Source organism: Aptenodytes patagonicus, chromosome 12 (genome assembly GCF_965638725.1).
Source record: "Aptenodytes patagonicus chromosome 12, bAptPat1.pri.cur, whole genome shotgun sequence".
Lineage (NCBI taxonomy): Eukaryota > Metazoa > Chordata > Aves > Sphenisciformes > Spheniscidae > Aptenodytes > Aptenodytes patagonicus.
The window spans coordinates 1,597,781-1,619,763 of record NC_134960.1 but is presented as its reverse complement, the minus strand read 5'-3'; the positions used below and the strand labels follow the sequence as shown (position 1 = coordinate 1,619,763).

The 21,983-nt window shown below is 50.9% G+C and overlaps 1 protein-coding gene across 4 annotated transcripts in view; it reads left to right on the top strand.

Moving 5' to 3' along the window:
* The window catches only part of ARHGAP26 (Rho GTPase activating protein 26), a 158,869-nt gene that overhangs the window by 32,739 nt on the left and 104,147 nt on the right, over nucleotides 1-21,983 (top strand). For all 4 annotated transcript variants that reach the window (XM_076350460.1, XM_076350459.1, XM_076350461.1 and 1 more), the window contains exons 7-11: nucleotides 206-310; nucleotides 1,113-1,242; nucleotides 1,635-1,735; nucleotides 4,296-4,390; nucleotides 13,618-13,696. In XM_076350460.1, coding sequence (XP_076206575.1) covers nucleotides 206-310; nucleotides 1,113-1,242; nucleotides 1,635-1,735; nucleotides 4,296-4,390; nucleotides 13,618-13,696 — 510 coding nt within the window. The remainder of the gene's footprint in view (nucleotides 1-205; nucleotides 311-1,112; nucleotides 1,243-1,634; nucleotides 1,736-4,295; nucleotides 4,391-13,617; nucleotides 13,697-21,983) is intronic.

Below are 21,983 nucleotides of genomic sequence, written 5' to 3'. Positions count from 1 at the left end.
GGGGGAGGAAAACACAGGTTCGGCTTTGGGGTCTGTTCAGAGGAGGTTTTGAAAGTGAAACAAGGAACAGGGCATCTTCCTAGGGACTGCCAGCAAGCCCCTCTGCCCCCGGGGCGCTGCAGGGATGCTTCCCCTCCGCAGCAGTTGCTCTGAAAGCGTCTGTGGGTCTCTACTGACCATCGTGATTCGTTTTACCCCGATGCAGCTGCTGGCCTTTCTGCAGGGGCTTTTCACCTTCTACCACCACGGCTACGAGCTCGCAAAGGACTTCAGCGATTTCAAGACAGAGCTGACAATCAGCATCCAGAACGTAAGTGTGCCACATGCCCATGCCACTGTGCCATGTGCCCATCGCCGTGACTGTCCTGCAGAGCAAAATAACACTTTTTGATATATTTTAATGAAGGTTTTATTCTCCTTTGTTTGTGTGCCATCAAGCAAAGGCTTTGACTGTGTCATTGAAAGCAAGTCCTTTTTTGTAAATAACACTAGATTGTATACACAGCCTACATGGCAGTTCATTCCCTACGGCATACCAAACGCAGAGGCCCAGCTTCCCCAGGAGTCAGCCAGCAGGCAGACGTTGTTGCGCGCCCTGTGATTTTAGTGAGTGTTTCAAACCGTTTTGCAAGTGTTTCAAAGCACTGTTCGTTCTGGGAAGCGCAGCACTTTTTCCCGTCCCAATCTCCGGGCTGTGGAGCGGAGCCCTTCTGCCGTCTGTGGCCATGGCCAGTGCGCGGTTGGTGCCCACACGTCGGATGTGTGTGAGGGCTTTGGCATGCTGGCGTTGCAGCTTTGCTTTCCTCTCTTGTTATAAAATTATCCTTTTTCTCCCAGGGATGCAGACTGGTTTCATTCTTTTGAAACAATTTTTCACAAAACTCATAATACAAACAACTTGCCAATTGTCATAATATTTTTCTTTTAGCTTAAATCCAGGCCCAGGAGGAAAACCTGCCCTGTGGCTGACAGTGGGCTCCCCTGGTCCCATTTCCCACACGGGCTGTAGTGACCCAGCTCTGGGGTCCCACCTCTGCGTGGTGCCTCCTTGCTGCAGAGGAGGCCACGTTGGGTCCACGCATTGGAGAAGGCATTCCTGTTTTAATTTGCAGACAAGAAATCGTTTTGAAGGAACAAGGTCAGAAGTTGAATCTTTGATGAAGAAGATGAAGGAGAATCCTCACGAGCACAAAAACATCAGCCCTTACACGATGGAGGGTTATCTCTACGTGCAGGAGAAACGTACGTGCCGGGGCAGCAGAGCTGCCTGCCAGGGCAATGCAGCAAGTGGGCGCCTGGGAAAGGTGGTTTATCAGGGTGTGGGGCATGAAGGCTAATTCAGCAGGCTACAAAATCCGTGAAAGAGAGGGATTGGCCCAATGGGTGGGATATTAAGGTGGGAATGTGGGAGCCAGGTTCTCACTGGGAGGGAGGATCACTGCCAGTGCCTGATAGAAGTCTTTCCCCTGAACAGGAGGGGGGTAATAATGCTTAATCCACTTGCGAAGTCCAACAAGAACCGTAGGTACAGAAATCTGTCTCATGTTAAATGATTGTTAAACGTAACAGATTATTAATGGGAGGGCACTGAAACTCTACTAGTTCTGGAAATAAAAACTGCATTTGCTTTATAGGTCACTTTGGGACTTCCTGGGTGAAGCATTACTGCACGTACCAGAGGGAATCAAAGCGGATCACGATGGTGCCGTTTGACCAGAAATCTGGAGGAAAAGGGGTGAGTGCCGATAGGCAGCAGGACTGCGTCCTGGGGGTCTCTGCCGGGGAGCACTGCGGAGCTGCCGGCTGCACGCTCTTCCGGTGCTCAAACTGAACCATTTTTAGCAAGGTGACACAAATGCAAGTGAAGTGGGTCAGATTCATTCCAGGCTGAGCAGGTGCCACATGGGGAATTAACTCTGCACCTTGTTTAAAAAAACAAGGCAAGAAAACCACCAAAGCCCACAGATCTTTGGAAACTGTCAGCTGTGCTGAGAGCAGAGCTGGTTTCCCAAGTGGGTAGAGCCCCTTGGACACTGCTCTGTTTCATGCTTCAGCTCCATCATCCAGGCCGGTGTCTGCACACAGCTATTTGTAAGGACAAGTTTGCAGCAGCTGCATCTGGGCTAAGACTGGGTCTTTTGCCTCTTGCTTTTAGGTCTGTCCTTTATTTACTTATTTCTGTTTGTAAAAGGAGAGACCTTTAAAAGCTGAAGCATGTGCAGTTTCATCTTCAGTTCCACTCCCGCTGTTCCTGGCGATGCCGGGCACACGGTGGGTCATGCATCTGCACTGTGCCCTGCAAGGCTGTGGCTGTTTCCGTGGGTGGAGGTGGTGGTTGGGGCTGGGAGCGGAGTGGAGTCGTGCCACACGCACCCACCATGCTCCAGCTCCATGGGTGCCTGCTCCCCAGTCCCTAGTTCCTGCTCCAAGGCCCGGAGAAGAGAACCCTTTCATTATTCTCCTCCTTCCCCAATGCCTATGACTTGGCCAGTGAAGTTGTTTTGTTTTAGACAGAGCCACAGGAGAGCCTGGAGCTCCCCTTGGGCCCGAGGGGGTGTGGAGGAGCAGGGGGAGCCATGGGTGTGGGGGGCCAGCGCACACCATGTGCCCCACTGCTCCCCGGGCAGCGTAAGTCCAGCTGTAGCCGGGACTGGCTTTGCTCCTCTATACAGCAGGAACAATAGACCCCCTCTCCCGGGAGCGTTCCCGGGTGGGGCCGTTTGCAAACATTATCCCCTTGCAGGGGAGTGCCTCGGGCAGCTGGACAGGCTGCCGCACGGCTCCCTGCTGGCAAAGGGAGCCAGCCGTGGGGAGGGCAACTTTTAAAATTAATTTCCTCTTGCCTCGGAGCATCTTCATTATAATTCAGCATTAAAATGTCCCAGCCCTGTAATCATCAGCTGCTGCACTGTGTTTCATGTGGTCTTTTCCCATTTCACGGCTTCCCCTGCAACCTGGGGCGCAGGCACTGTTGACACAGCCGTGTTGCCCTTCTCACGCAGGGCAGGAGCCCTGCTCTGGTGTGCCATGCCAGCCACTGCGCTGGTGGGGCTGCTTGCAGGTCTCGTGGCTTGCACGATCCTAGCATGAAACTCTGCCCATGCTGGGGCAGCTCTGTCTGGGCTGCAGAGTCTATCAGTGATGACTGGCATGGGCGTCGGAGTGTGGAGCAGCCCAGGGGCTTGTGGCCGCGCTGCTGGCCATTTCGGGGTCTGGCTGGAATAGGCGCCAAGTGACAGGCAATGTCAGTGCTGCATGAGGCGACCCATCGCTCGTGGGTCACAAAGGACACTGCGCATGGTATCAGCCCCTCGTGAACGTGCCTCAGGCTGTGGCTGGAGCTGGATGTTAGTGGGTTTGAAGCGGGGGCGCTCCCTGAATACTGTACGGGGAGTTCGGCAGCTCGGGAGCAGCCTTGTGCCAGCAGCAGGCCAGGCTGGGGAGGACCAGGTGCAGGTAGCCTCTGCTGAACCCTGGGGAGAAGCCCTGCAGGGATCTCTCTCACGTCTGTCTTCCTGGGTCTGTTCTGGGTCCCTAAATATGTTTCCTGGAAAAATGGTGATGTCAGGGAACAGGATGGTCAGCCAAGGTGTCATCAAGAACAGCACAGAGAGCACAGAAAAGTGGCCATCTCCAGGAACTCGTTCAGAATTCATTTTCTATTGAGTCATCAGTGGATTTTAAAAATTGCAGAAGGAGAAATGTCTGTGCTGGCAGGGGCTGAGCAGGGTTGTTGTCCTCCAGCAGAGGACAGCAGTGCACGCGGATCCTGCCGGATCGCTGCTCGGCGTGTGGAAATCCAGTACAACTTGGATGCAGATGCCTGGATGGGAGAATGGTTCTGTCGTTGCTTTGTTATATAATAAACATTTTAAGACATGTTTGCTCCCGTTAAGAGTTCTCATGTGCAGAATGATGCCAAAAATGCGGCCTGCAGTGAAAATTGACAGCCAGGTCTATGATGCATTGTTCAGCAATGGAAAATAAAGCTGACTTTGCCCAAAAGTTGTGGTCCAACACAACTGAAGCATGGGTCACGTGATGCTTAATGCACAAATTTAATCATGTGCGTTCAGAAAGGAAGGCTCCTCGTGAAAGATTTTGGACTAAACATGGTTGCAAGGGTGAAAAGACAAGTCCTCACGTCAGATATATAAATACGTATTTCTAGCAGGCTGATACGGCCAAATCCCCCCAGGTTTGAACATGTTCATTAGAAGCGCAGTGGGTGCTGGGGACAGGCACACGGTTGGTTGATTGTTCTCAGCCTTATCTGCAATTTTGTCTCTTCTCAGGGAGAAGATGAAGCTGTTATCCTCAAATCTTGCACACGGCGGAAAACCGACTCAATTGAGAAGAGGTTTTGCTTTGATGTGGAAGCTGTCGATCGGTGAGTGCCAAGGGGCGTCGCAGCCTTGGCGTACCTGCAGCCCGGGTCGCCGAAAGGATGCACACGCCGGGGTTTACGCTAGCCGTGCATAGGGAAAGGTTGCACTCATCTGTACTTGGCTTTCCTGGGTAGTTCTTGTGCAGTTTCCATGTTTCTCCTGTCCTGTAGTCATACCCTCCGTGAATGGAAAGTGTTAGTCCATGGAAATGCACTCTCCCTGGTGCTTCTAGCCAGGTGCTCTCCGTATATTGAGTTAGTGCTTCAGTTTACAAGGTGCCGAGTTTACTCAAGTCTCTCAAACTTTAATGGTGTTTTAGCACTTCTGCAGTCTCTGGCCATGTAAGGTAAATGGTTGCAAGTATGGAAAAGATGCTCTGTGGGTGTTTTGGCAGGGATATGATGCCTCTTTCCAGCATTGGGTATGTGTTGGAATAACTACAGCTTTTGTGCTGGAGAGTGGCTGTTGCTGGTCCGCTATGGATGGGCGGTAATAGAAGTCCGGCTTGCACCTCTGGGCACTTTACATTCACTTCTTTTTCCTGAAGGAGTAAAATGCTTTCTGATGTGATTTATCACGTAGCAGCTGAACCAGATGTATGTGTGGATTCAATCTATAGCACCTAGGAATGAAAGCCTGTTATCATATCTAATTAGCATCATGCATGGCTTACATATATAAACAGGAAAACCAGGCTGGGGTTGCTATTCCAAGTGGTATTAGTCACTGCCTCCTATCTTCCTCGCTGCAGGAAGTTTACATGGTTTAGAAAAGCTCGATCCAAAGTCACTGAATGTCTGTGCCCTCCCAGTTGTGTGCCTGTTCATGTTCCAGCTGTCCTCCCCTCCGCTGGCCACTGCGGGAATGCCCAGGAGGTCTTGGGGAAAACCCGAGTTCATCAAAACCCAAGGTGTTGAATAACGCTGGAATACCTCGTGGTACCTCTCCCTGCCCAGCCTGTGCTTCTGCAGCGTTTCGGTGCCAGCCCCTCTCGCTGCCAGCCCAGGGCAGGGAGGGGTTGGGGTGATGGAGCTCTGCCTGTGTTGGCTCAGGGATAGGATAACCCTGGGGCTGCCTCCCTCGCTCTGTAACTACGCTTTCCTCCAGAAAGCTGCAGTATTTCTGCTGACGTGTTTGGTTTTGTTTTTTTTTTTTTTCCTATGCCCTGAGGATTTTTTTTTTTTAAATGTGAAAATCAAAATAAAACTGGGAGGAGGAGAAGCCAGCCACCACAATAGCTTTCTTCTGCAGCATGTTCAGAGGCAGCTGAACCTTCCCTTGATGTCTGGAGCCTGCTAGGCATGGGATCAAGAGCTACTCCAGAAATATGCCTGCTGAATGTAAATAATGGCAGGGGAGTGGCAAAGGCGGGGAAACCTGAGAAATTGCTCATTTCATGTACACATTCCTGTTGCAAGAGATTGCCTCTGCCTGAGAGGACAGCGAGAGCAGAAAACATGAAATAAAAGGCTGGCTTTCCGCCCAGTATACAGGCAACTCTGCATATTTTTGGTATCAGAATTTGTCATTAGTTGTCTAAAATAATGGTTATTTCCAAAATAGTTAAGCTAAGAGGAAGAGGAGGCAACAGGTTTTGCCATGGCCAAAAGAGTGTGATGTGCCCACTCTGTCTCCCCCTCCCCGGGATAGTCATGCTGAGTGTTGGGAGATCTGGGCACCATCAGGGCTTCAGGTGACGCTGTCGAGGCCAGGATTTGCTGGAGATCACCTTCACCTTGCCCAGCACTCGTGATTTGGCCTGTTTTACAAAGCAGTGCGTATCGAGGAATGGTTTCCTTGCCAGCCCGGGATTATCGGGGATTGGCAGAGCGTGGGTGCCACCCTGCAGCCGTCCTGCCAGAGCCTGGCCTGGCTTCGCCGCGTGGCCCTGAGGACACGGGTGATCTGGAGCTCCTTGTGCAGAGGCGCCCGGTCACAGCCGGAGGTGCTGGGGCTCACCTGGGCACCGTGGGGAGGGAGAACCGTGCCCACTGCTCGGGAGGTCAGCCAGGCTCGGGCAGCAGGAAGATAACGCCTTCGGAGGCATTGCTTTCCATTTCGTGCTGGAGGAGATCAGCTCTGGCTTAAGGACCCGAGCACAGGCAAAAACTTCAGCCCACACTCTCCACCCAAGTCCGCTGACCGCAAATGATAGGCTATCTTTGACCAAAGGCTAGCTGGAGCGGTGTCTGTGTCTGTTTTCGCAGAATGGAGAAGGCTGATTTGTGTAGTGGGCTTTTTGTCTTGGGCTGGGGTTTTTTTGCCTTTTTTTGGTGTTTTTTTTATTGTCTCTACTAATAGAGAAGTTAGAAACTTGATGTCTTGTTCTTTAGCCCCACGCAGGAAGTCTGGACATGATTAAGGCAAACATCCCCAAGATGCTTCTCTGTCTCACACGTACTGTGTTTTGACTTACAGCAGTTTTCCCCTTTCTTTTCTGTATGCAACTTGTAAATGAAAATTAGACTTGTAAGCCATGTCCAGCAAGAGTCAAGTATCTTGTAAGTGATAGGTGCATGCAGTCGCCTTTTATTAAGCCAGCCCAGGAGAACACTGTGATACTGAGAAAACCGCGTGCATTTGTGGTGTTCAGAGGTAAGGGTGAGTAACGCCACCGGAGTGTGCTTCTCCTGAAGTTTGAAACTGCCGTTCAAAAGGTTAGCTTGGAAACAGGTGGATTAAGAGAGCAGGAAGATTTTTCTGTACACATCGCTTGCTTCCTATGGACAATTAAATTGGATTGTCCCTTCCGAAGTATGTGTGGAGCGAGAATACGCTGGGCTGTGTGTGTGCCTTCCTCGGCAAGGACAAGGGCCATTTGCTGCACTGCTGTGGGTTTCGGCAGATTTCAGTTTGTGCACCCCCTCTGTTTCTTTCCAGATACACATCCCGTTGGTGTTCGGTCAGCTTTTCTGGGCTATCTGCTGCGGGCCCCTCCGGAGCAGTGTCACGCGCTAGGGTTCCACAGGCTTCGGGTTGAAACCTGTGATTGTGCAACGCTCAAAGCCCATTGATGTCTCCAGCGGTGCTGCATAGGTGATGTATCGCTGCCTCCCAGCATTTGTGTCCAAAACATCTCTTGCTGCTGCAACAGATTACACTTAAATAACCTTGCAAAGGCACCTGCAAGCTGGCGTCCCCCGTTGGGCTCTGCAGCGGGTGCAGGTAGCCCGTGCTCCGCTGCGGTGTTGCTCTGTGGCTTTCAGTGAGTTACTTGTGTGCCTCAGTGCCATGGGAACAGTGTGAAGTCCACTTCCTTCCCAGGCTCTCCTAAAGCATATTCCATCATTTTTTAAGTTCTCTGTGCACAGACTGGCTTAGTTACCAGTTTGTTTTATTATGGCCTGACAAGTTGTGTCCGTGTTACGAACTGGGGTAGGAGGATGAAGCAGCGCTGGCGGGGCTTGGGGCTGGGGTTATCCCTCTGCCTCCTGCTGGAGCTGGCAGCAGAAAACCTGTACGTGGTTAGGGTTTGCTTATGTATCAAATCCCATGCTAACAGCCACGCACACATACAAGTACATACAAGGAAATTTCACTTTCTACTCAAGTATTTTTATCTACTATCGCCATAAAATGTGCATAGCTCTTCAAGCTCTGTCCATACTACCTTGCACGGTGTTGCAGGATGCAGTATAATCCCAGTGTTGTGGTGCTGACACAGACACAGGAGCGAGGGGACCATGCTCAAGCTCCTGGTTTGCCGTACAGCCTAGAGGTGGCAGCCTCGGCTGGGTCTTCCCCGGTTACTTTCATCGGCACAGAAATGGGCTTGTTGTCAGCGTTGCATTTTGGGAAACTGGGATACATGCAACATGGGGTGCAGGCTTGGAGCTTTTTAAATAACACCCAGAGAAGCTGTTGCTTGTTACAGGGAGGGGGGGGAATTTGTTTTTTCTCCTGTAAAGATGATTCAGCACTACCGAGCTGAAAACCTTGAGCCTAATCTGTTATGACAACATTGCTTCCTTTCCCTGTTGTCTGATAAGGAGATGCCGAAGTTCTCAATGCTGACTGGAAAGCTGTGGTACAGGTGTTCGTGAGAGGTCTGAGAAATCCCTAACACTGCATTTGCAAATAGTTCTGATTTTCTCTCTGGGAAGTTAGGAGTATTTTATTGCTTTGTTACAGCAAAATTAGCCCCAGAATGGTGTTCTAGTGTCTGGTGGAAATACATTCCCAGTGTGATGGATACTGTGTTTTACTGTTAATGCTCTTTTTTTCTAACTAAACTTATTTGTAGTCTCTGTGCATTAAATGAGTTTTGTAAACAAGGTAAACAGGGATGACAGCCAGTGTCTAACAAAAAGAGCCTTAGGAGGAGGAGTATCTCATTTGGCTGATGACAAAGGCTTTGTAATTTAGGATAATGTAGGTCATTGCTCTGGGCCCGAAGCGAAGTGCTTCTAATACCAATTGGCTTTTATGGGCACAGGAGGTATTCAGAATTTGGGGGTTTTGGTCTCTTAGTCGTTCATAAAGGCGGTAAACCCTGCACGTAATGCCATTCCCCTGGGTTACCGCCTGTGTGTCCCCAAAGTGGCTGGCATCGTGCTCTGTCGGGCTGCGTAATGGTTGGCATCGGGGTGGGTGAGCTGCGATGCACCTGCCCGAGCATTTCCCTGACCAGATGGTTTTCAGTAGGTAGGTTGTTGGCCTTGCTCTGGGTACACACTTTACGGATCCGCATATTTCTTTCTGAGTGCCACCCTGCCCGCGGCCACTTCCCAGCACCGGTGCTGGTTGTGCCGGGGCCGGGCGGCCGGTGGCCACCCCACCTCTGCTGGTGTTCCCCACAGCCGGCCGGCGGCTCTCGCCGGCGCTTTGGACAGCACGTGCAATACAACTTGTACTTGTTCCTCTGCGGGTGTTGCCTTTCCAGTGACCTTTTAAACAAAGCAATCCATGGGGTTTTCACAGGCGGGCTGGCAGGGAGCAGATGAAGCTTGTTCCCCCCCGTGGCGGCCACAGAGACCCACGCCAGCTCTTGCCCCTGCAGAGCGTGCTGGCGGCGGTTGTACTGACGGTGCTTTAAGCTTTACACAGGCAAGTGAGACTTTCTGAATTCAGGAACAAAGTCTCCCCCTTGTTTACACCTTTTCTCATCTTCGTTTTGGGGCCACATCTTGCTGCTGGTGCCTGGACCAGCGCTCCATGACTGTGGGGTCCTGTCTGGGGCACGCAGCAGCGCATGGGTACACTGCTCTGCTCAGACTGGGACTCCAAACTTCTCCGTGCACTCAACTCCACTCAGCCCTCGAGACCCTGATATTAATCTGCTCTTATGTTTTTTCATTCAGCAGTTTAGATGGTCTTGCTATGATAAGCTGCTACAGGAGTTGAAAGTTCTTATCTGTTTCTCTTGCTTTCATTATTTGTTTGTTTTTCTGGAAGAAGGAAAAGCTATTGGACTTTCTCATTTTCTCTGCATGCTTAGTCATAGCTCCTTAAACCCAGGCTGTTTTTCACAAAAGCTGAGATATTGAGAAAATTCAAATTTCCTGTGTGGTCTTGTATGGAAAAATCTCTTTAGTTTTTAGATTGTAGCATATTGAAAACATACTTTCTTGTGAAGTGTTTACCATGTTCTACTCTGGTCTCACGCATCCGCTCAGTTTAGGAATGGATTCCTGCTGATCACAAAATGTCCCTTTCTCCCCCTTGCATCCCAGAAGAAGGCAAAAGGTTTTGGTGCCTGGAGGTTGAAATGTATGATGTGGTAATGAATCAGCAGGTCCTTTATCTTGTTTGCCACAACAGTTCACATTTGTGTATTTTAGACGTCAGATCCAGGAGGGCGTCCTGCTGTCCCAATGCGACAGTCTCGGGGCTGGTTCGGGTGGGCAGACTCACCTGCGTAACAGAGGCTCCTCCAGTGTGTGTCTGTGCGTGCCACATCAGGCTTTGGGAGGGGACGTGAGCTGCCCAACAGCAAAATCTAGCTAAGCTCCAGTATTCAGGATCACTTGTATGTTAGGTGAGGGAACAAAGATAGATAGGTTTTGTTTATCTTTTGGGAAAGGAAGTCAGAGAAGGGCCTTCCCTGTCTCAGGCTCTGCACTGAATAATTGAGATATCTGTAATCTAATGAGCACACTTTTCGAAACGGTTGATCTTCAAGGAAACCCTGTGAAAATGAGGCTGGCTGCAGACAGCGAGTTGAACACGGCTGCATGTTGATAGCATTAGTAGGATGCTGTTTCAGCGCCAGCCATCCTACCTGACTATTAAGCACGTGGTACCCCGTGGGCATCGTCCAAATAAATAATGAATGAGGCATAATGTGTGGGGTGCGTTTTAAATGCATCACAACCAGGAAGAGGGTTCTGCTCAAGAAAGTGGTGCAATGGATGCCTTGGCAAATGAGCACTGTGGGAAGAAATGCAGAGCTATTTGCAATGTAAATAGGTTTTTAATTCAGTTTCACAGCCCCTCCCCTCATGCTGTTAAGTAAGTTTGACTTCGAAGTGAAGCCCGAAGAGTTGTTATCTGCTCAAAGACAGAACTAACATTTTCATGTTATCACCTTTTTGCCCTGTGCGTGAGGGAACCTGGCACGACAGATAGTAGTATTGTCTCCCTAGGAGCTTGTCGCTTCGCTGGGAGTCCAGTGCCGAGTTTAACACAAATGAACGATTTAAATTTCTTTGTTTTAATGTCTTGGCTAAAGAGACAGAAATCCCAATATTTCCTTTTCCCGTGTCTCCCTAGTTGAGCTAGAGCCCTTCCAGGGCTTTCTGCCTGGGATATCTGTGCCTTCAGCAGCAGCTTGCTTTAAACTCAGACTTAAGCCCTGGCTGAAAGGGGGTGCAGCTGAGACCTGCGGTCACCCAAGGAAAAGCCCGCTCCTGCCATGGGGGAAGGGTTTGCTGTCAGCCTGTAGCCGGTGCCACTGCAGCTCCTCAGCTACCAGGGACTACTCTTGAATCGCTTTGTCTCTGCACAACAAGGAACTTTGTTCAGTGTTTTGAAAATATTTGGCATTGAGTGTTTTCTTTCTCAAATGGGGCTATGGTTAGGTGGTTTCCTCTTCCCTTCGAAATGAGTAAACTTCCAAACCACTAAGCTGGTGAGTATTGACTGACTCACCAATGGGATTAGCGGAGATCAAACACATTATGTCTGGTTTACTTGGACCTGGGCTTGTTGCAAGCCTGAATGCACGGCTTCCGCTGGTGAAACAGTGCTAAGCTGCCGTATGTGTGCCGAAAGCCAACTGTTGGGTTGGTTGGATGGGGAGCGGAGTTAGGGAGAAGGGTTAATCCTTTGTTCCTTGCCCATACGTACCACAGAAGCGACAGAAAATGGGTCAAACCCACCAGTATGAGAGCACCTGTTAATGTTTTCTTTTCTAACAGAGGATCGGCTCTTACCAAGCACCAAATGACTTTTGCAGAGTGTTGTTGCAGCTCACATTCTCCTGCTGAATCACTTTTGGGAAGTGCAAGTTAGAAATTACCACTCTTCCCAGGCCTTATCAGTTTTTGAGGATTTAGTACTGAAAAGAGCCTATGTGCTCTGCTGAATGCGGTCTGTAGGCGGTTGGCAGCTCCTGAGGTTAAATTGCTCTTCCCCGCCTTGTGCCACGGCAGCCCGGTGCCCTGCGAGCGGTGATCCTGGCTCTGCGCTGCCTTTCTGGAGCCGCTGCGCTTTGCCATGGATGGGAAGAGCAACGTCAGGTTCTCTGCTGTTGTACTTTCGATGGATGAAACCCCACGAGCATTGCTGCAGAGAGAGCACCAATAACCACCCCAAGCATGCTGTGTCGCGCAGTGCTCTGGCCGTGCCTGCATTTCCCCCGTTGCCAGGGCTTCTGCCTGCTCTCCTCCTGCAGAAATAGCTGCCGCGCTCTGCTAATGCGTCTGAAAATAGCCTGGGAGGAAGTAGAATGACTAGACCAAACAAACAGAATAGATCTCTCACCGAGACTGGGGCCTCTGCCTGGTCCCCCGGGTGCTGTGCGGGCAGCCTGGCCCCGCTGCGGGGTTTGCTGGGAGCGGCAGCAGGGCAAGATGCGACTGCCCCTTCGGAGGCTAGAGACGCGGACCCAAAGGCACGAGGCTGAGGAGGCATAGGGCTAGCTAGGCTTTTTGTGTCTGGATCTGCTGGCTGCAAGATGAACTGGGATGTTCAGGATGGAAAGCCTGACAGCTTGCAGCCAAGTGAGATGCAGTAAACCGTCAGCCCACGACGAGACCCATGGGAGTACAGCATTGGCTTTCACCCTCTGCGGCACATTCCTCTCTTGTGCAAACACGCAGCCACACCTGAACTTGTGCAAATACTCTCCACTGTGTTAAATCCATTATGACCTTGGTGGTCGTGCTTATCAGAGCTAGATAATTAAGTTTTAACTCCTTGTATGGAAAGGGCAGTCCAGGAGTGGACTTAGGGTCCACTTAGGAGTGGTGGAAGTGGCATTGGCCCTAGGGCGAGGGCTGGACTGGTGTTGTCCCCTGGCTCCCTGTGCTTTGTTTGCAGGCACTTGGGCCTGTTCTTTCCCCTTCTCATTAAAATAAATAAGCAAACGCATTTTTTGGAGGCTGGATTTACAGTGCAGCTCATGGGTTGTTGTGTGTGTAATGGCAGGGGGTGGCAGGACCAGCCGGTGCAGGAGTGAGCACCTGGGGCACCCCAGGATTCCTCGCAGCGCTCCCCCCACAAGGCTGCTGGCAGGGGCACACGGACCAGGATCGCATCGCTGCTATTACCGCATATAACATCAGTGTATGGATGTGGTCAGGGAAATGGCGCAGCCACACTGGCACGAATGTGTCAGGGATGAAATTCTTCACACAATGGAAGGTCCCCCTGGGCGAGCTGGTGCTTGGGGTGGTGGTGGGACGTGGCGGGCTGGGATGCGTGGGCCTCCTGCTTGCTCGGTTGCCTTCCTTGCCTTCTCCTGCTATTGCATGGACGTGCTTAGCCCAAGTGCAGGTGAGTTGTTTGGCTGAAAGCCAGAGGAAGAATTTGGCATCCAGCTCTCTTACACTAAAAACACTGAAAATGTGTGTCGATTGTTAGAGATATCCTCTGCTCATTTGCTGGTCCTGGTTAGGACCTGCAGGGACATCCCTGGAGAGGTCAGGCTGGGCTCAGCCCCGTGCTGCTGGGGCTTGGCTAGGAAGAAGGTTGTCCTCTTTCTCGCACTCTCTCATGGGAAATTTATCTTTGTCATCTTTGTGTTCCATCCTGCAGTTTATTTACGGCATTCCCTTTATCTCCACAGGCCCGGCGTGATTACCATGCAGGCACTTTCAGAAGAGGACCGAAGGCTGTGGATGGAGGCAATGGATGGCCGGGAACCGGTGAGCAGAAATATTAGTGAAAGAGTGTTGGAGAAAATTGTGGAGAGGTTTTTTGTAGCCTGGGGCAGATTGTTTGCTGCAAAGCAGCCTGTCACGCAGCGCCTGCCAGCCGGTGCGAGAGCTGTGTCCGTTGGGCAGCTTGTGCCTTCTGCCAAGAGAATAGTTTAAGCCCTTGGTTAAATATTTGAGGTAATACTGTATCTCCTGTGCTTGAAGGTGCGGTGGAAAGGAGGAGGGTAGGCTTGGCCAGCACAAACACGCTGCTGTGCTGTGCTGAAAGGAAAACATGGCAAAAAGAGCAGTGGAAGAAAATACGCTGTAGATTTCCAGGGCTTTTTGAGTCCTGCAGCTCATCTGGCAGCCGTTTCTGGGTCTTGTAGAGGATTGCAGATTTCGTGTGAGCAGAGGAGTGTAGCCCCTGTTCCCCGTACTCAGCGATAGCCTCCTCGCTGCTGTGCTTGCTCCTGCCGTGCCAAAGCTGCACAGGCTTCCTCACCTCTGGAAGGGATTATGAAGGTTTTCAGAAAACTCATAGTTGTTGGTTTTTTATTTCTTGATGCGTATACAAACTTTACTGCCAAGCTCGAAAAGCTTTGGCTGGTTCTGACTGGGTTCCCTCAGAGGAGTGCTGGTGCGGGCGCTGTGTGTCGGCGGCGCGGTCCTGCCTGGTTTCGGTGTGGCGGCTGTCCAGCAATGAACGGCAAACACAGCACCGCCGAGCAGCCTTTGTATGCAGAGCGAGACTAGGCTGTGGGCCTCTGTGCCTTGGCGTGGCCAAAAGTGTAGCAGGATACGAAGAGAAACTTTGCGGATAGCGAGAGCAGCCAGGGCTGTTACGGGACAGTCCATACATTTTTGGGTAGGTGTCTGCTTCTGGGCTTGAGTCAGGCTCTGGCAGTTGGAGGAGAGTTCATGCGGGGAGCAGAGTGTCCCATCCCAGCACAGCCCCGCTGCCACAGACTGGTATTGATTTGAGCAGATTCCTTCCAAATCCACGAAGAGGCCCTTGTTTGTCAGAAAAAATGTTCATTAAAGCCAGGTGAGACGTGGATACATGCAGGCTGTTCAGTGAATGCTGGAAAGCACGTGCTGGGCTTAGTCAAGCAACTTGCTTTTGAAACGTGCAGTGGTTTGGAGGTCGGGAAGGCTGTGTGTGTGTGAGGGTGCTGCTGTGTATTTCAGGTAAAGCATTTCATTGTGGATTACAGCGAGGTCTCAGCCTGGAATCATAGATCCTTTGGGTAATTCAGGTAGGACAGGACCTTGGGAGGTTTCTAGTCCAATCTCCTGCTCACAGCAGATTACTCGGGGCACTATGCAGTTGGGTGCTGAAAACATCTGAGGAAGGCGACTGCTCAGCCTCTCTGGGCTCCAGCTCGGTGGCTTCACCATCCTCCTGGAAGAGTTTCTCCTGATACCCAGTCTGAACCTCTCCTGTTTCAATTTATACCTATTGTCTCTTGTCTTCCCGCCATGCACCGCTGTGAGGAGCCTGGCTCTTTTTTTCTGATGCCTTCCTCGTAGGAAGGGTGCCGTCAGGTCCCCACAAAACTTTTCCTTCTCCAAGCTGAATAAACCCTGCTCCCTAACAGGGCATGTGCTGTGTAGCTTGGACCTACCTCTGATGGTCATCACAGCTCTCTGCCACATTGGTTTCCTCCCTGCAGCAAAATTGTGCTTCTGAGACAAAAATGCTCAGTTACACCTGCAGACATATCATTTCCAAGAACAGGCATTGTGGGACGTGCAGGCACAGAGACAAAGAAGGACTGAATTATGTGCACAGGACAGCCTCTGTTCCCTTTTTCTATTGTGTTGAAAAGGGACCCTTGTTTGGGAGAGCCAGCCTGCTCCTCCACCTTGCCTCTTGACCCGGGTGGCCCTGCCCTGGGGCAGTTTTAGTGGGAAGACATACCAACCTCTCCAGTTCCAGCGTGCAAGCTGTCTTGTTCCCTCCTAAAGTAACCCCTACCTTGATTCTGGTGGCACCTGGAGACAGGATAATATTTTCAATTTCATTAGAAACAAAATGTGCATTCTTGCTCCTAGTCTGAATCAAGCCTTGTCCTCCTTCAGCCTGCTCACCTACTTCCCACTGCCTCACCTCCACTAAGAACTGTTTTTGCAAGGGCGCGAAACCCAGTCACCTGCAACTGGAGCTGCATGAATATGGTCATCCAGTTGCATTTTGACCTGCTGAATTTACCAGGATTTGGCACAACAGCAGAGCCAGTCTGTTAGGATTGGGTTGCAGAAGAGCAGCCAGAGATTTTGTGTGCTTGTAAAGTGCTATAGATGCAAAAGGTGCTATGAAGTAACCAATGCAGGACAGCCTGGATTATCCTGTTTCAGAATCTGGTTACGTGAACTCCTTCAAAAACACACAGGTCTTCGTGCTGCTGCCTGTGTATTTCTATTCTTCCCTATCATGCCCGTCAGCTTAGGGTAGTTTGCTAATCCAGCACGTCAAGGATTGTTGCTGCGCATTTATGCAATACCTCATGGCACTTAAATGCTAATGGCGTTTAAACCTGGCCTTCCAGGTGTGGTGCGGGAGCCATGGGAATGAAGCCTGTATGGAAATGGATCCAGGAGGCATTTTACTGATGAAGATGGTGCGTGTTGACAGACAAAGTAGCTCCTTGTCCTCAGTTATCCTCCTCGATTCATCAGAAGGGGAGTTGTTGGTCTGTTCCGTTTGGGTTCTTATCTTGCAACACCAGGGTGTGCGATGTTACCTACTCTGCAGAGATTTCCTTGAGCAAGAGACAAAGATTTAACCTTTGGGCTCCTAGAAACATCCATTCTATGCTTTGACTATATTTTTGTAAGCAAAAAAACCCCTACTGGAAAGAATGTCTGGTTTTCCTTTGATTGGAATATTGAGTGTGGGAAAGTTTGGCACAGTGGGGACAGTAATTCCATGTGCAAATTCAGGCTGTGGAGAGATTGAAGTGGACTGGAGTTTGTTTCTTAATTATAATTAAAAAGCTAAAACCAAATGTTGTATTACATTTTAGTAAGGTCTAAACATAGAATGTGCACTGCATTAGCCAAGACATTTGTCACAACTTGAAAAGATTTATTATATATCTTACAGTCAAAGCAGTCTCCAGATAGCTATCATCAGTCTGTTAACTCTTACCACTTGTTATTAATTTGGCTAAAAACCCCGTGTTGACTTTGGGTTTTCTTTATGTCACAGAGGCTGGAAATAGGAGAAAATACTAACTCTGTAACAGAGCAGTTGCATTCATTTTTGTTGGGATATTCAGGATAAGTTTCCTATGTTTTTTCTCCTCTGGTGATGCAGTTTGCAAATGTATACGGTGCTGCCCAGAGTGATTCTGAAACTTCGTTGGAGCCTAAGTCGAGAATAAAAGCTGTGTTGGCTCATAGCGGTGGCTGTGGTAGGCTGCAGGATTAAGAGAGGCGCAAATTAGGCTGTTTGCTTTGCGGCAAAGAACTGAACAAGATAAGCATTTTAGCAAGGTTGTGGCTTTGCTTGCCAAGTCTGCAGCGAGCATGCCAGCCAAAAGAGAGATGTTGGTGTCAGCGGTTCCTGTTATTACCTTTCGAGCAGGTCGGTAATCTTAGAAATCATTCTCACATCAGTGAGGGCAGAAGTGGGCTACTGGGTTTGAAGCGTTTGGGACATGAAAGCGTTTCTCCAGGAAAGCGAGCCTCACAATGTAAGGGCATGTAGAGAGTTAAGGATATGAAACATGTTAGATCATATCCCTGTTGAGCTGTATTAATCCGTTGTCCGTAACCTTGAGTGGTGATGGAGAAGTTAGTGTTAAATGGCAAATTCAACAGGCGGTGATCCTGTCAGAGGAAATAAGACATGGATGGGATCTGAGCAGTGCTGTTCTGGCACTCGCATCATGCTGCCCTTTGCTCGATTTCTTTTGTTTTTCTTTTTTGTTCTTTAAAGCAATACAAGTCTATAAAAATACAGCCAGCATTTCATATTGGAGTTGGTTTTGTTAGTGCTGTACAGCCGAGTGCACCACAGGCTGGGGACGAGCAGTCGGTCTCATGCCCTTGCAGGGAAGGGAGGGAGGACACTGAAATGGAGACACATCAGCAGTGCTTTCTCCTTTCCTTCTCTGCTCCCCTTACCCTCTCTTCAGTTTTTTAACATAATCTGCAAGTTTGCAAAGGCAAGAACAAAGTCCCTTGCATGCTTCGGGAGGCTTGAGGCTGGTCACTGAATGGAAAGGCAGCACTGCAGAAGCTGGCGGGTTTTGTCCTGGGACCTCCCAGGGGTTGGACCTGTTGTACTAGAAGGGCCCTGTTCCTCTTGGCACTCACGTGACTTAGTCCTTGGGTGGTGAAGCTCCATCCTCCAGAAAGCAAATGAGGTTTCTGCTCCCATTCTGGAAGGCTCTTTCAGGACCTCACCGCTCTGAAGTCTAGAAACCTTCCCAGGGTTTCCCACCCACCCAGGTTTAGTCGTGTCCAGTTCGTGTTTGCTCCTCCATGTGAGGACACTGGGCTGCACGGCCATTGAGCCACATGAAGCTGAGGGCCGTGGGGGACAGTCGAGTGGTAGCTGTGGTGTCTGGGTTTTGTGCCGGGTGCTGAGACGCCGTGTTCATGTTCCCAACCAGGGGCTGGGCCTGGCTGGAAATGCAATGCTGTTTGTCAGTGCTGGGAACTGGCGAAGTTCAGAAGTAGTTACAGCTGAATTAATGGACGCCCAGAGGGCAAGACCCACAAAGTCTCTTAAATGATTTTTGAGATGTTATGGAGACACTTAGACTCTCTTAGGCCTTCCCTAGGTGCCGAAGATCTGCAGGCACCAGAAGCTCTTTGCTGAAAGCATTCTTCTGCATAGATGTGCCACTCCTTTGCTTGGGCAAGGAGCACCCTGCGCCCACTCCTGGCTGCCACTTCAGCAGCATGCTTTATCCATCTTGTTCTTAATTTATCTTCCTCCATCTGAGCCCAAACCAAACTCTTAGCCTTCAGTCAAGACTTGGCTCCCACCTGTAGCTATGGGTCATGGGTTGGAGTTTACGGTGGGTCTGTTGTTTATTAGCCTAATGAAAATAAGCGCCAGATGAGGTCAGCGTGTCTGAGTGCCTGTGAACCTGCACAAGCACCCAGAACCTTTTCTTGGCAGCGGGGTGTCTGGTACTGCCCGATTTTGCAGGGTGCTGAGGGCTCTTGCTTGCAGCCAGCAGGAGCTCGGGGTGATCAGACATATCACGGTGGGTGTGAAGGACTCTATTCCCTTTCTGCAGCCGCCTCCAGGCTCCCGGCCATGACTCAGCTCAGCAGAGCCCAGCTCCTCCTCGGCTCTGTGGCTGTGAGGGCCACCCTGACCCTCGCTGGGGCTGTGGCGGCCACCCTGGCACTGGGTGACCGGGCAATGTTGCATCTTGGGTGTTTGGTGTCACCTCTGCGCTGCGTTGGGAGCGAAGGTCAGGCTCATCATGCTCGTCCCCCAGCGCCGTGAGTGTGTGGGCAGCACAAAATGGAGCAGGGAGGCGTGGGGGGAGGCCATACGGCCGCTCTCCACTAGATGGCAAGCTGAGACCAGCCGAGACCAGCCTGCTCATTGCACTTGTGCCCCAGCAGGGCTAGGGCAGCCCCCCTGCGTCCCCAGGGGCTCTGCGGGGTGTCTGGGGCTGCCCTCGCCCACCCGCCCTGGGGGGCTGTGGGTTTGGGGGAGCGATGTACCCCCCGGAGCCGGGCTGCCCGTGCCTGTCAGCCGGCTCCTGTGCTCAGCTAGGGCCGTTTGTGCTGCATGGGGTGGGGAAAGGCCTTGCTCCCCAGTGTTGTCCCCAAAACCCGGCACAGCCCAAAATTAGAGCTGCTTCCCTCCTCTGTTCCTCTGTCTTCCTTCTCCTGCTGCCCCAAAACGAGCAGCTGATAATTTTGGGGGCAGGCAGTGTTTAATCACAGTAAACGGAGGGGAGGTGAATGCCGACCTTCAAAACTTGTAAGGTCTCTCGGCTTCTCCCTCCCTCCTGAGCCATGGGGGTCCTTCCCCCCTCCCTGTCCCTTCATGGCCTCCAGGCCTGAGGCTGGGCGTTTCCATAGTGACCACTGCCACCATCTCGTGTCACTCTGGTTTAGGCCTGGGGTGTCCTGAGGGCCCTTCCTGGGGTCCCTGCAGCGGATGCCGGGGTGCCCTGCTGTGGTAGGGCCTGCGCCTTCCTCAGAGCCAGCCCATGGTGGTCGTTGATTTGGTTTGGTGAAAGGAACAGAAGTGAAATAGCTGGCAACGTGGCTGCTAGTCAGCAGCTCTCTACCCCACCACCGGCCTGGCGACGGCGGGGCAGGAGCCTTCCCTGTAGCGTTTCCCCCCTCAGGGTCTTCAGCAGTTCCTCTGCATGGGCCGTGCAGCGGCCCTTCAGCAGCTCCGGACGTGCACCGCCGAGGCCGACGGCGGTGGGATGATGCCCACCAGTGCAGCGTGCCGGGGAACACGTCTGAAACTCCAACTGCCGTGGTCCTGGTCCTGGCCCCTCGGCTGCGCTCCCCATCTGACAGCTGTTTGCCGGTGCTGGAGCTCGTTCGGCACTGCTGCTCTGGAAATGTAGTGTTGTGTTTTTGTAGCAAACCCCAGCGTAACAACAAAGCCCAGCCTTGCATTCCTGTCCAACACGCAGCACCCTTGCCTCCCGCCTCCTCCTCGGGTATTGCTTCTGGGAATTCTTTCTGAAATTGTTTTTCATTTTCCTTGTCTAATTATACAAAACGGTGAGAGATTAATTTCCCAGTGGAAATGATGTCTTTTGAACTCAATCCAGTGCTTTCAACCTCGGCATTCCTGTCATTTTGGCTCATTCAAAAAATAAATTAACTTGAAGGACTTCGGTCCCAACACCCGTGCCACCACAGGGGATGGTTGGGCACCAACCGCACGCCTTCCCAACGTGCTCGTATTGTGCTGGGACTCACTAGAAGCTGCAGATCTGCTTTATCGTTTTAATTCGTTTCATCTCCCGACTCCTCGGAGTTCCCTTTCTTCTTCTGTATTGGTTTTGGTACTGCACTCATTAGTCCTGTAGCTAAGTGTTTCCAGCAGAGCTTGAAAAACCCTCTTGGATGGAGACAGGGACCAGTGATTTGTGCTTAGGATGCGGTGTTTACAGCTGCTGCACCAGCATCAGGCGGGACTCGGGCACCAACCACTCCAGTTAGTGATAATGTCAGCAGCACTTTTCTCTGAGAGCGCTGGCTGTGAATCGGTAGTCACTGAGAAAAGTGAAATATTAGAGACGCTAGAAAAATCTTCACCCAGAACATCTTTGACTACAGATGGTGGTCTTTGGCTGTTTTCTCTTTGCACGGGAGAGCCTGTGGGTGAGATGTCGGAGTGATCATCGCGTTTGCTCTTCTGGTGCTCTCAGGGGTTTGGTCCGTGTCTGTCGCTTCAGCTTGTTTCCTCACAGCCTTTTCCATGCTGATCTTTTTACCCCCTTGATCCCACAGGCGTGTGTTTCTGTGGGCTTTCCAGAGAAAGATGGTTATTTGTGTATGCTTTATCTTGACGTTTTTTCATGGCCTTCGTCCTGTCTGGGTTTGTTTGCTTATGGCAAATTCTTTCTTTCTGTTCTGTTTTCCATGACCTGACTCATTCCAGTTGCTGCTTCTCCATCTCCCTGTCTCTCTGTCTTTGCTGAGCAGAATGTTTCTTCCCCACTCTGACCCCTCTCAATCTCTAAGTTTCTATTGTTTGCTTTTTTCCTTCACCTCTAATCTGCTCCCCGACCCAGACAACCTAGTGAACTTTCCCTGAATCGAAGCTGCAGTCTTGCCCGTGCTCTCGCACCGCCTGGGAGCATCTGAACTGCCTCTGAGAGTAGCACCTCTGTCTCAGTGGAGGTACATCTCGTGCAGCTGCAGCGATGGCGAGCCCCACTGCCGGCTTGGCAGCAAAACCTGGCCCAGTGGAGCTCCTGCTTGGCTTTTTTTTCGCCCCACAGTTCAAGATTTTTGCCCAAAAAACTGCTTTGTCCTTTTTTGGGGATAAGGTGGTAGAAGGGGATCCTCAGAGAATCAGCCTGAGCTTTCAGACCGAACGATAATTTGTCATGTTCCGTGTTAAGTTTTTGTATCACATGCTTTTACCGCTGTTCCCTTCTTCTCCCTCTCCTGTTTTGTAACCTATTTTAAGCCTATAATAGTACTAACTTTACATTGAGTTTATAAGCTTTTATTTTGTTTCTAAAGCACTTAAGCCAGTGAGGTCCTAAGCCTTGACTTCAGGCTTTTATTTATGGTTCCAGCAAATGCTGGTTGATAGCTTACCCAGCCAGAATCACTG